This window comes from Coenobita brevimanus, chromosome 38 (genome assembly GCF_032717465.1).
Source record: "Coenobita brevimanus isolate Jiangsu-jjx chromosome 38, ASM3271746v2, whole genome shotgun sequence".
Lineage (NCBI taxonomy): Eukaryota > Metazoa > Arthropoda > Malacostraca > Decapoda > Coenobitidae > Coenobita > Coenobita brevimanus.
The window spans coordinates 49656737-49671252 of NC_136991.1; the positions used below are offsets into that span (position 1 = coordinate 49656737).

At 39.1% G+C, this 14516-nt stretch overlaps 1 protein-coding gene across 2 annotated transcripts; it reads right to left on the reverse strand.

The window, feature by feature from the left end:
* Positions 1-3578: 3578 nt before the first annotated feature.
* On the reverse strand, positions 3579-10822 carry LOC145396456 (U6 snRNA-associated Sm-like protein LSm4). Of its 2 annotated transcripts, none has more exons than XM_080269831.1 (4): positions 10721-10822; positions 6690-6830; positions 4957-5137; positions 3579-4650 (listed from the first exon to the last, which is right to left on the reverse strand). In XM_080269831.1, exons 1-4 carry the CDS (start codon positions 10721-10723, stop codon positions 4559-4561), a joined length of 417 nt encoding a protein of 138 aa, XP_080125957.1. In that variant the 5' UTR covers positions 10724-10822; the 3' UTR covers positions 3579-4558. The 2 variants fall into 2 exon arrangements, with proteins under 2 accessions (XP_080125957.1, XP_080125958.1); XM_080269832.1 differs by lacking the exon at positions 10721-10822 and adding an exon at positions 10505-10533.
* Positions 10823-14516: the final 3694 nt, after the last annotated feature.

Sequence of the window (14516 nt, forward strand, 5' to 3'; positions counted from 1 at the left end):
TTACCAATGTATCCATAACTCAATTTCCTCTCTCAGGCCTATCCTAATATCATGAAGGTGATCCTATATACACATGTTAAATACCCCTTAAATACCCCTACAGACCTGTGTCACCTGCCCTTCAAACTAGCCATTTATTATTGTTTTATTCATACCACTCATAATTGTGCACTCTGATCCCATGCACGCCTGGCCTTTGACACTGTGGCCCGCATTCTTGTCAGTTAAGAAAGCTCCCTAACATCTCTTCATGAGCAATTTATTTTGCTTTTTACACTTTGCCATCCTATCCTGGGTTACTTGAATCATTCTAGTACCACCATACTCTGCATAAAGAATATACAAAACAACATCAGCCTATTAGCCAACCATATCCAGAAATAATATCAGTATGGAAATGGTGTCAGGGAGCTTCCTTACCTGCCAAGAATATGAGACCAATTTTTCTCATATATCCATTAGTTTTCACACTCTAACCTCATCATTTCTCAATTTAGTACACATGAGCAGTCTGCAGATGGTGTACTGAACCTTGAGCAGCTGCAAGGAGCATGAGTAAATGACTCAGCCTCCACTCTTCATTCTCCAGCTCTCTTCAGCAGCCTCTCAAAATAATACTGTACATCCATTACCAGGACATCACACTCATTATTCACCAAGCTGTTGCATTCTTATGGCACCTCACACCTCTACTGTGACCCTATGCAATGTTTCATGGCTTTCCTGTAAATGTGCAGGCTGCCTCACAGTTTTATTTAAATTCTGAACACCATCCCACAGCTCAGTTCCTTATTGCCTGCTGCACTGTGACCCTGTTGCCTAATTTCAGGTTGCCTCAAGGCCTCAAATATTGTTGCTGGCACATAACTGGGGGTCCTCTATTTCTCAGCTACTGAATTTTCTTTTCTGGATACAAACCTACTGTACTTCACAATCATGCAGTGTTTCTGTGCCCCATTGTTTAACCTTACAGAACAATGGTATCTCCAGGGAAGTTCTACAAATTTCAGTGAAACACTGAAAGCTTTAACAAGGTACTAAAATATTATACAAGCTCCTAAAAACAATATTAGTCCTTCAGTAAATATACATACAATCTAATACCAAAGTAGCAGATATCACCACTGGTACAGTTCATGTGAAAGTAATTTATACAGGGTAGTATCTTAATACCATATAGGAATTCATGAGTTACAAAACAATAAATCAAAGGGGGGGAGGAGGAATTCACCGGAGCATATTGTTCATGAAAATGCGAAGACGTAAATTTTCAGCTTATAGATATATGCTCTCCATGAAGATAAAAAGATTTTTTAACATACTGTTTCCACAAATACTGTACAGTAACAGTAAAACAGTTAAAAAAAAAGAATGCTTTCAAGAATATTACAATTTTCTTCACTCGGCCACTAAAATACACTGGATAAAACATGAAACATCAGCATACTGTACAGGTGTAGAAGCAGTACTGTAGGGTACAGTGTTAACAGAAACTGCTGTGTAAACACAGGTCATACTAAAATTGTTTCGCTTAAATGTTGTTTCATTTGCATTCATTCTTTATATATACAGTACTTCACAAAATGAAACCTCTTCATCTCACAATTCTATTACCGTGTATACTGTACTGGTACTTGACAATTACCATTATCAGTACTATGAATACATAGGCAAAATGCAATACCTGTACCTTCTTTTTACTCTCTATCTCTATCTATCTAGTAAAAAAATAAAAAAGGGGAGGGATTAGTGCTGCTCTCGGGTGTCTGTCCTTTCCTCTCCTCCATCTTTCTTTCCTTCCATCCTCTTGTCTTACTTTCCTTCATTCTTTCCTTGTCTTTCTGCCTACAGGTGACTTTACACTCCCTCTTCTGTCTTTCTTTCCTTCATTCTTTCCTCTTCTTTATGCCTGTGCGTGACTCTACACTGAGTGACAAGCCAAATGGTTTCCCGTACACCAGGAAACCATTTACTACACTGGGTGGTAACCACATAACCAAATTTTGGCACCTGATGGTTTAGTGGGTAATTATTGCACTCCAGTCGGATTGAGCCGGTGAAGGTTTATATCCAAGGGATGGTTGGGGTTGATTGCTCATGTACTGCCACTCAGGGATGAGTGAGGTTGGTCACTCTCATCTTAAATGTTGGGACCAACTGCCTAGCCCCGGGCTCCTACACTCCTCATGGAGCAATGTAGGATTGGATGATGGATGGATCGATGGATTCTAAACTTACTACAGTGCTAGAGCAGTTAATGTATTCCTTCTTCTTTTGTATGTTCAGTAAAGAAAACAAGGGAAATATTACACAAGTCAAAGATGATTTGCCAGAACAGTCTCAAAATGTATGGAAATCATCAGCATACACTTGCTATTTCAGAGTGCATGCACACACACCAATAAAACTATCCACAGCACATTAAAGAAAATCAAGAATTAGCAGTAGTAGCTGTACTTCGAGGTTCATCTGAATGTGAACTAGGTAGACTGCAGGCTGAAGGTGACCCTCTTCCTGCCCTCATGCATAAGGAACCATATGATCAACCTACAGAAACATCAGGACGGCCACAAAGGAACCACATAGATAGCTGCTGAATCCGTGCAGATATCTGGGATTATGAACCACTAAAATGCTCACTGCGTATGTATCACAGGAAGTACACCTGAGGTCAGTTTCTCTGAGCTGGTGTTAAAGGATGACACTTGATAGTCATACAAAACTCAGGTGACACATAAATCAACAGTTAAGGACAAGACTGCCAGACCAAACCATAATTAACAAAATGATGAAAGAGAACAGTGTCTGCATCATGAACATGTGGTTTACTGATAATGTATGGTTACCATTTCAACAGCATGGACAACTTAGCTGTATTTATTTTCATCACAATACCATAGCCTTGTGAAATACAGATCACTTCCTGACCATCAAGCATGATCACCAGAAGTTACATCCTTCCATGATCATTTAATCTTATGATCCAGAAAATGCTTACAAAAACTTGACTTCCTCGATGTGTTCTTAAATTTTTCCAGTGATGCTCCTCATGGGGCAACACTGGATGAGATGATGATGATGATGATGATAATGATGATGATGATGACAATGATGATGATGACACTGAATTAGTTTTTCCCTAGAACACCACAGAATGTAGTCAACCATTTTCAAACAACTCGTATTGTGATATGTTACACAAACATGATGCACGTACTTCCAAGGAAGACACTGGCAACTCTAGCCAGATTACACCCCTAGTAAACCATTATAAACAGAATAAACTTGACACCCAGTTCAGCATGTCACAGAAGCCACAACCATGACAACAGTAATCAACACCTTCACTGCCCCAGCTGCAAACAGTAGAGCCTCTCCAACAACATAACAACACAAGAGATTTCTGGAGCATAACCAGCTTCTTGGAAGCTTTGGAATTCGTATGAAGAGAGCCTCAAGGCTATGAAATAAAAGTAAAATACAAAACTCCACTCTAAAACAATGAACTGAGGATGATAAGTATACTAATCCCAAATTCTAACTTTACAATATTGGAAACAAAACTTCAAAGACACGATCTGAAAACTTTATTTATAAAATGGTCAAGGATTCCGATAATGGTCAATAATGTGCTGATTACACTTCTCCATTTTACATTAGTGAATATAGATAACACATGGGTAGAAAATTAATAAATAAATATTCATCTCTAACTGGAAGAAAGGCTACACTGGGTAAGTCAATTATCACAACAAAAGTCAAAGTGTAAACACTTTAAAAGACTTTAAAGAAATATTGCATTATTAGAATTACAACTATGTTTTTGGCATTTGATATCAGAACAGCATATGGTTTACAGAATCATGAAACAACACTTTAATAATGTCTCCTCATTGTAATAATATTTACAATTTTTAAATTCATTATGCCTGCCAGCAACAGCTATCTGCATTTAGCTGTCAAATATGATTATTCCTTCGCTGACATACATTTGGACTCTTGTCCAAAGAAGGCTTTACTTATTACAGTAAGTATATATCAGCCATATCAAAACAAAACAAAATGACCTTAGCACATCACATTTCAAATTCTGGTGCATGTATCTACAGTAAATAAAATTCACTTAAAGTCTGGCTTGATTACTCAGAAATGAACAGTTCAATATGCACTATAATTTACTGTATTATAAAGTATATTAAAAACAATTAAAAAAAAGCAAAAACATTAAAAAATAATGTTAACTGTTACCAGTGTTGTCAAAAATTCATATTTAGAGAAAATATTACCTCATTTGATTGAACAATTACTTTCACTTATGGCACACCATATTCTGGTAATCCTGTGATGCTGTCTAAAATTAACCCCTGGAGACAAGTTGCCTCTTTTTCGCTCCATCAAATGGGTGAGAAACTATGAAGGTCAACAAATATACCTGATGAGGATGAGGATCAATATGCCTGATGAGGATGATGACAACTATGCCTGACTGGGGACATTTGGTGTCAAAATTCTGAAGACTGTGATGAGCATGTGAACTGCACTACTTCAGCATGTCATGCTACTTAAACCCTTCCTTCTTCTTCATGCCACCTCGCCCTGGTCCACCTCGGCCTCCTCCTGGTCCACCGCCTCTACCACGTCCACCAAATCCTGTAAAAACAAACATTAATGAGACTGCAGCATGACACAACCACAGACAATCAAATGTACTGTATCGGCCATACAAAATATCTGGTTTGACTGAATAAAATGCCCAGGTACAGCAACTTCCTTCAAGGGTTACACTATATTTCTTTTGCCCTAACAGAGCTCAGATATTTTACCTTTGCAGCACATTCCATACACCTCAATGGAGAGAGAGAGTGAAAAAAAAAAATGTTTATACATTCCAGATGTAAAGATGTCAATGTTAGGTCAAGTTAAAGTGAAAAAAAATATAACGAGGTAAGCATTCACCTCTACCAGGGCCTCCTCGACCCCTGCCTGGTCCTCCACGACCTCGGCTCTCACCACGACCTCGTCCTCGTGCCACCACCTCCTCCTTCACTAGATCAATCACCTCATCAGGGAGTCGCAGGTACTTGATGGTTGACCCGCGTATGTAACACTCAGGCATTCTCCAGAATTTGTCACCATCCTGAAAAGTAAAGTGACTCAGACACACAACCACACATACACGTATCAACAACAACAATCATGTCAACAACCTACGTACAAGAATAATGTTTTCTTCGTACTGTTTCAGTAACTAACCATCCTGTAACAACAAAGTATCACCATTCCATATCAACTACAATAAACTGACTGCCATCATCCTGAACAAACTGTGAAGCTACTGAGAGCAAGCATTTTTCATCCTTCACAGATACTGCAATGTACATTATCTACCACCATCTTGAGAAGACTGTACTATATACAGGTTTTTGAGATAACTGGATGGTTACAGAGGGGCAATGCAGAGAAACATGAGTGACCAGCTTTGCCACCAAAATGGCTTAGTGGAGAAATTGGTCAGGGATAAAGTACATTAGTATCCCTAGATTGTTTCATTACAATGTCCTCCTGTAACAGACTTATCATCAGCCTGTATGAGGATGACTACAGTTAATCATCCCCCTAAAAAAACTTCTGTACTCTACACTGCCATCATCTTATATTAACTGCATTTTGTACAGGCTTGTCATCAACCTGCATCAATTACTATGAAATAAATTGCTTGCCATTATCCTCTAAGGATTAGTCAATTGTTTATCATGCAGGGTAAATGGCTTGCTGTAACCATCTATAAAAAACTGCATGACAAGTACCCTATATACAAGTTAGTCACATACGGTACCATTTTAATTACAATACTGCAAATAAAATTTCTTTGAAAAGGGATTCATAGGAGAAAGTAAATGCATTACACTCTATGGCATACTACAAATACAGTAGCGGGTGAGATTCATCTAGGCACAACAAACCGCCTGATGGTCTGGCAGGTTGAGGTGCTCAAGCAGACAAAGCCCGTGCGGGCTAACATCCGAGGGATGGCTGGGAAATATTGCTCACATAATGCCACTCATGGGGAGTGTGGTTGATCACCCTCACCTTAAGTGTTAGACATAAGTAGCCTAGGCCTGGGCTCTTGTACATAAATAGGTCTAATTCAACTAATATTTACTGTAACTTAATATATTCCATTATCTGAGCAGGAAAATGCACTCAATTTCAATACATCTAACTCAACTACTGGAGGAATCAATCACTTATTAGTAAACTCCTGACTAGCCTTCCAGGCTCCCTCTTGGCTCGGGCTCTGGTGTTTTGGTACCAAACTCAACACCCCCTTCCTCTCCAGGACCTTGCATGGTAACCAGACATCTCTGTCAGTAAGCTAAGCATTAGTGGGTGCTTAATAAGATGGTGGCTCAGAAAATATATGACTGCAAATTAAACGTAGAAGTTTACTCAGATTTTCTCACAAAGTATTATATGAATCTGTTGTGGACTAGCATTTCTTTTCTCCTTTCGTTCCATGTATCCACAAATCAACAAGCTGTGTTGCTATCTCTTCACCTCATGAGAATGATAATAATAATGCTGTATTGATAAATCCTGTCACTACTCAAACAAAACTGCATAATCAAGAGGCTGGTAATATGGGTATCTACCAAACAGTAATAGCTATAACGTAACCTGGCACGCACCCTGGATGTACAGATAACGTCCTTTAGGTTGATGTTCATCCAATTGTCACAGGAAACTAGGTTGCCGTTGTAAGTCTCACCATTCTTCAACTCCACCAACATTGGGTGGTTCTGGGCAGTCTTGAGAAGTGATAATGGCAGCTGTAAATGGGAAACAGTGATATAATAAACAAAAATTATACTTCTGGGAAAAAAATCTGTTTTTTACTTGGGAAGCAACAATAAAAGCTATAATGGAAAACAATGATGTAACAAACAAAAATTTAAAATTATGTGAGAAAACTATATACAGTAGAACCTCTCTCATTCGGACTATATAGGGGGAAGGATTGTCCGAATTAGCAGATTGTCCGGACCATCAGGGTAATCTCCAGTTCATACCAAAACTATCTATATATGGTATGTTTGTTAATTATTAACATATGTGGCATATGTCAACCCTACGTAACTGCAAAAGATGAAAGGATACTAAAATAACCAAACTAATCATGTACGATAGTTTTGTATTGCATAATTTACAGGTAAGGCCATGACAAGAAACTACCCTACATTTTAAATTGTAGTAAGTGACTAAGGCCCGTGTAGGCAAAAAAATTAATTAATTAATTAACTGTAATATTTGGAATAAAAAGAAAACTTATGTAGGCAAAAAATACATTGTCATCTTTGGCATATTGATAACGCCCATATGGGCAAGAAGCTAATGTTTGATGTACAAGTAAAGCACATTAAGTACAAAAAATAACCTACAGTAATCACTAAACACTGCAGAATATTCTGACCCATTTTTGTGTAAGCAAACTCCTCCTTTTAACACCTTTATTCATTGCAGAAGCTACACTTGCATTAAGGGGCATAGTAAGGAGGATTAACTTTTGAAATACAGCGTAAAAATATAAATGGTTGGTGAACTAGTTGATGGAACGAATGCTAGCGTGTGTTTAAACAGGCGCCCATGGTACAACCTAGCGTGATCCGAGACTAAATGAATGACGATCGCTTTCCGCGCCGATACTGAAAATGACTTTAGAATTACTTTCAGCATATTTTTGGAGCTTATTATTTTTAAATTTTGTCCGAATTAACAGAAATCCGGATCAAAGGGGTCCGGACCAAAGAGGTTCTACTGTATACAACACAGTATATTTACACTCTACAAACCTTTTAGAGACACCCTAGGAAGAGAGCTTCAGGCACTTTTGACACCATCCATGCATTAGATATGGTGATGGACGGAATCATCCCAGACTAGGCTATGAAAACTAAAGAGTATGTGCAATGATTATTTTCATTAGTTATAATGCCTTCAGAAGCATGACATCTCCCCCACTGTCATCCATATCTCCCCACTCTTTAAAAAATGAACACCTGATGTTGTCAGTCTAACATCTGTTCCTACAGGGCAGACTGGAAATCCATATCAAACCAACCTAACTGGATGCAACATTATAATGTAACCTCTTCCTTCCAGTTCCTCAGTTTCTACTGCAATTGCTTCCTCTGCTCGGCTCCACTGTTAGATACTTCAATCCGTTTTTGGAAATATCTTGCTTGTTCTTGGACAGTTTGGATGGAGTTGTATTAGGTTCTGGAGGAGCTATTTTACTTGGACTGAACTGTAAATATGGAGCTGGCTGGCACACATGGCACGCATCAGCTCTAAATGTTTGCTGGTGTGAGTAGGTACAGATGGGGGTTCTATATCACTGTAAGTGCCCCTACTCGATGATGGCAGATGTGGGCAGGAACTTCTATGAGCTTACAGTAATCCTGCAGTCTGACCTAAAACCACCCATGCCAGCAAGCATTTGGTGTAACACAGTCATATACTGTGTGCATTCTTGGTTCATCAATGCCCATACACTACATGATGAATACATTATTTCTTTGAATTCTATGTCCATTTTTTTTGCTACCGGTATTTAGGAAATGTTTTATCTTTTTTGGATACTATTTCACAAAGCTGACTACAAGATATCAAGGTCTTGCAACCATGGTACTGTACAGTGGTTACCTCCATCCATATTTTATTTCCGAAGCACTATATTACAGCGATTATTTCATTTTCCCTCTTTACTCTCAAGGCAGTGGTGGGACAAGACACCATACGCACACCCGAAGAAAATGGGCAATAATTATAAGGGGCAGCACTGACAGTGGAAACACTATTCATCTACTTAAAGCCAGATGCCTTAATCCCATAAGGGGTGGCCACAAACATATCGTCTCCATGTCGTCCAGTCCCCTGCAACTACGCTACCCTGCCCCCAACTCACACACCCCTCTCTCATATACCTCTCCACTCCATCCCTCCATTTCTCTTCTCTTAAAAGTTTCATATTGGAGGTATAAAATGGGTGGAATGGATGTAAATGCGAAGGTAGGATATACAGGGATGGTGGTGGGATGTGTGTCTTGGCAGGGATTACCATACATATCCTACTGTTGCTGCAACTGCAACATAATGAATTAAATGGGGGGGGTAAGTCTTTCAAAACATCTGATGTGACGCTATGTTTCTCCATCTTACCTGTATTAAATGTTATTTATCTTTACACCTTAATGATGATGGGAAAAACCTGAAGGCCTAAATCATACAGCCAATAGTTATGTGCATTTTTTCTTCGATAAACATAACCCAAAGTGCGATTTAAATTCCCTTGAAATATTCTGGTTTATGCTGGATATGACACCATCCTCCTTGTAGGCCACCAATTTCCTGTGACTGTCCCAGACAAAATAAGGCATTATGATCTGGTTACAATAACACATCAGCTTAATGCCAAAACATGGCCTTTCTATTTAATTTTGGGTGGCTTAACTAATTTTTAAAAATCTCTCCTGCTAAAAGTGAAGGCTGCCATACCAATCTTTTGTACAGACACTAGCTCAATTAATACCTCAGGAATAGTTAATTACTGCATGACGTTTACAGAAAAAAAAAAATTGCTCAGAATTACATGTAGCCTACTGTAATATAATGATGCAGTCATTTTTGGTAGTTCACATCACTCAATTTCGAAACAAGAAATATTTTTTCTGGTAGATTTTAGTGTGATCTGAATGAATTCAAGCCTCATTTTTGTCGGAAATCACTCATCTTGGAGACTAGGCCAACCCAAGGCAAAATATGCCTATTTTGGGGGAGTCAAGGAAGCAACCAGGTCACCCATGGCAATGTTTACCCAAGGTCTCCAACTGGTGCCGTGTTGTTTACAAATCGTTTCGACTGGACGAGTCAGTGTATTTCGTGTCAATGCAATGGGAAACTTTACGTAATAATTTAACCAAAACTAACCTAACCAAACAAAACCTAATCCAGCCTAACTTCATTTGCAATTGACAGCCAGCTTTCAAATGAAAAAAAATGGATGTTACGGACATTAAATATGGCTGGTTACTGGCAGACGTCGGCAGTGATCAAAGGTAATTATAGATAAGATTTTCATGTTAAATATTCAATACCAAACACAAGTTCATAGTGGAATCGATTCAAAATAATGTGGTCTACAACATGGTTGTGTCAGATTTCCCGGATCAAGTAATGTAAACTTCCGAAAATTGACCAATGATGGCCTATTAGCTTACTTTGGCATGAGCTTGGTGTTGGGATGAAAATTTACTTAACTGCTCTCTCTCTCTCTATATATATATATAATATTTAGACGGTATACATATAACTGCTGGTACTGTACACAACAGGGCTACCGGTATAATCTGGCCACACTGGTAATTTATGGTACTCAGGCCTTCATATTCGTCTGATTAAAATCTGTGCTAAGAGAATGATGACTTGATACTACTGAATACTCAGCTCATATTACAGGAGACAATCACTCCTGGTAACCAGAATGACTATGGTTGCCGAGAGGAAGCTTTAAACTTCACAAAAGCAGCAAAAAACCTGTACATGCTTACCACACTTGTAGTTTTCCAAGCTCTGCCTGCCCTGCTTAACTTACTAACAAAAAACTAACTCCATGCTTGAAGTTCCAAATGTAACACGGAAATCATTTAGCATAAAATCTCACCATGTTTACACGCCTGCCAAGATTGTCTCCTTCCCATCCGCCAGAAGGCAAACGTTTACACCACTAAATGACATCCACCACAGTACCGCCTCCGCAGTCTTTTAACTGATAGGTCTGTCATATCTATTTTAGGACACTGGATAATGTTTCAGCTTTGGCTGAATAAAATTGTATGTCTGTAACCAAAATGAAATGCTTAGTGGATCCTTCACCTGAGGAAACGTTAGTTTAGGTGGTGTTTATTTCTTTACCTTCCAAAGTTTCTTTCTGTTAAAAAAATATTCGCTTAGTCTAGGTACACGCCTGCCATTAATTTACAGAGTACGTACAGTACCTGTACATATACAACAAAAGGAGGTGATGGATCTTGTCACACACCCTCATTAAATATAATTACATGCACTCAGTGGCTACAGAATGCACAGGCCTACAGCGAAAAACAAAAGGCAGTGGTGAATCTTGTCACACACACCCTTCAGCAATCGGTGTGACCATGGAGCTCAGTGGGTGCGACGCATATAGTAGTAATATTATTTCTATGGTGCGTCAAATTACCAAATCGGCAGTCATTTACCTAATCGGAACCGATTATAGGCACTTTCAATTAGAAAATAGTATAATTTTTATAACCATACGGGTTCATACACACCTAATTATCTGATATCCAATCCAACAATTGTTAAAGTCATGCTCTAATCAGCGCTGCACCATTTTTGCCGTGGCTGTCACTGTGATAAGGGCACTTTCATTTCGACATTTACACCTGGCTGCCGGATACATCTCGAACCATACTGTAGCCTCGCTAGCCTTGGGCCCTGACACCTAAAAAGGTATATGGGATGAGCCACTTCCTCCACATGGGTGAGGTACTTCACTTTTTGTCCATCCATCCATCCATTATCCAGTCCTATGTCGTCCCACGAGGAGCGTAGGAGCCCGGGGCTAGGCAAGTTGGTCCTGACATTTAAGATGAGAGTGACCAGCCCCACTCATCCCTGAGTGGCATTACATGAGCAATGGGGTGCTTTCAAAGCTAGTATTCCGCTAGATGGCTCCACTGTTGCAGTAAACACATTCCCCGCACTGTTTAAAAAGCATATTTTTCTTTGTTAAATATCTATACTGTTGTGTGAAAATGTGGATCATGGTAATGTCATATGCCGAAATATAAATAATACAAATAGAACACGTATATATAACGTATCGTGAAGTGTTTATATTTACCATAAAGGGAAATTAAAATATCACTGATGGCATGTGATGGCAACCCGTCCTTCCAGTGACCCTATATTATTTAATTTCTGCTACATTTAGTGCAAATTTGGTTCTTAATACATTGTCTGTTCAGACTGTAAAGTACGCCTAGTGGGTATCTAGACTCATCCAGTTTCTATGTGGGCAGAAATTTAATGTTGAGTAAATACTGGCATTCAACATTTTGCTCGCTTCCTTCACGCATGCGCACCACAAGACAGTCCCGTGTTTAAGTTTTTTCACGAGGGATGTCAAGTTTCCATGAAAAATTTTATTTTGATGGCGTGTAATGTCACGGATTCACTCAGAGTAGAAACAGGCTAAATTCATAACATTCGTCATTGGTTCATAAGTGACTATGTACAGGCAGTGTGTTTCACTGAGCGATATCTTTGTGTGATTGTCATTCCCACATCTTGCCTCTCTAGCTGTTAACTAAGCTACGCCCATTTCTCATGTCCCTGTACCCTACGTTGGTTACATTACTGTCGTAAATGGACACACCCACAAACACATATAGTTCAGTAATGTGAGTTTCTGACTGTTGAGCTGAGAGAGAGAGACCTTCCCCTGCAGCTTCCTTGCACCACGAGTGAGTCATATTCATATGTATCATTGTAGCTTTGTGTAAATAAAGTGTTACAGTGAAGTTTTGTCTTTTTCTGTTGAGAACTAGTGGTTATTTTAATTTTTACATTTCATCAAGTGCCTACCAAATAAATACCTTAAGGTCATCTTATCATCAATATCTCACACACATTGCCCCCTCTTGGCAAGTCCCTAAAGGTATGGTCATGTGAGAACTGTCTCCAGCCCACCTGTCCACACACATATGTTTGTAAGATCTTCCATTGATTGAGTCAGTAGCTTGTGCACATACCAGTCCTCTTGACCTGGATGCAATCTCACTGGGGGTAGACATTTAAGAGGATGCAGTAGTATTTACTCGTCATGTGTTCTCACGTTTGCATATATATATATATATATATATATATATATATATATATATATATATATATATAAAATCGTGAATACTGAACTTGACTCCGTGTGAATCTTGTGGATCACTTGGAGGCGATGTCTTGGCTTGTGTACCTTCCACAGTCGTCTGTCCTCGGTGAGACCAGGCAAAGAATGACGCGTAAACGATCTTGGTTTTGGGACGGTTCCTGAGACCGGATGATTTATGATGGTGAATGCCAGTATTTACTCAATATTAAATTTCTGCCCACATAGAGACTGGATGAGTCAAGATACCCACTAGGCGTACTTTACACTGTGAATAAACTATGTATTCAGAATCTAACTTGCACTAAATGTAGCAGAAATTAAATAATATAGGACCACTGAAATGGCGGATTGCCATCACATACCATCAGTGATATTTTAATTTCAGTTTATGATAAATATAAACAATTCATGATACGTTATATATACGTGTTCTATTTGTATTATTTATATTACGGCATATGACATTACCATGATTCACAATTTCACACAACAGTGTAAATATTTAACAAATAAAATTATGCTTTTTATACAGCGCAGGAATGTGTTTACTGCTACAGTGGAGCCATCTGACGGAATACTAGGCTTTTCAGAAGCACCCCATTAACCTCAACCATCTCTTGGATATAAACCTTCACCAGCTCAATCTGACGGGCACCTTAATTACCCACTAAATTACCAGGCTCCATCATTTAGTTATATGGTTACTACCCACCGTGGTAAGTGGTTTCCTGGTGTACAGAAAACCATTTGGCTTGTCACTCAGTGTAGAGTCACCCATAGGCAGAAGGAATAAGAAAGAATGAAGGAAAGAAAGACAGAAGAGAGAATGAAAAGTCACTCGTAGGCAGAAGGAAGAGGACAAAATGAAGGAAAGAAAGACAGATGAGGGAGGAAGGAAGGAGGAAATGGCAGACACCCAAAGCAGCACTGCATCGAGTGAGTGGATGATGAGCCCCCCCACCTACCACACTTTTTGAAGATACATAAATGCTTCATACTATCTTGTATTGTTGAAGGGCTAGCATCAGAATGACCGGATGTAATTAGTGGTGTGCCACAGGGTTCTGTTCTGGGACAACTGTTGTTTGTTATATATACATAAATGATTTGCCTGATGTAATCCGTAACAGTTAAATATATCTTTAAGCTGATGAAACTAAATTATTCAAGAAAATAAATGAAACCAAGGACTGTGAGGAATTACAAGACGATTTGACTGAAGCAGGGAAATGGTCTGAAAAATGGATCCTAGCATTTCACCCGGAGAATTGTGGTTATATCCCATTGGAGCCCGGTGTCCGGAATATTGGACAGAACTGGGATTCTTCAAGTCTTCATAAAGTAGGGAACCCCCGGGTAGGGACCTATGAGCTTCGCGACTATGAGCCGATAGGCGGAGGGCGGTAAGCTTAGTACCCACCCAGTGCAGTGCCTCGCCCAGCACCCCTGGGATCCAATGGGATATGCGAATAGTGAGAACAGTGGCAACTAGAAGATATGTTTTAACAAAAGAGATTAAAGAAATATACAA

Excerpts from the sequence above, each read along its gene's own strand:
- LOC145396456 (XM_080269831.1), bottom strand. Across the intron at positions 5,138-6,689 it reads ACGTTATCTGTACATCCAGG|GATGGTGACAAATTCTGGAG; the intron begins GTGCGTGCCAGG and ends TTTACTTTTCAG. Across the intron at positions 4,651-4,956 it reads TCGAGGAGGCCCTGGTAGAG|GATTTGGTGGACGTGGTAGA; the intron begins GTGAATGCTTAC and ends TTGTTTTTACAG.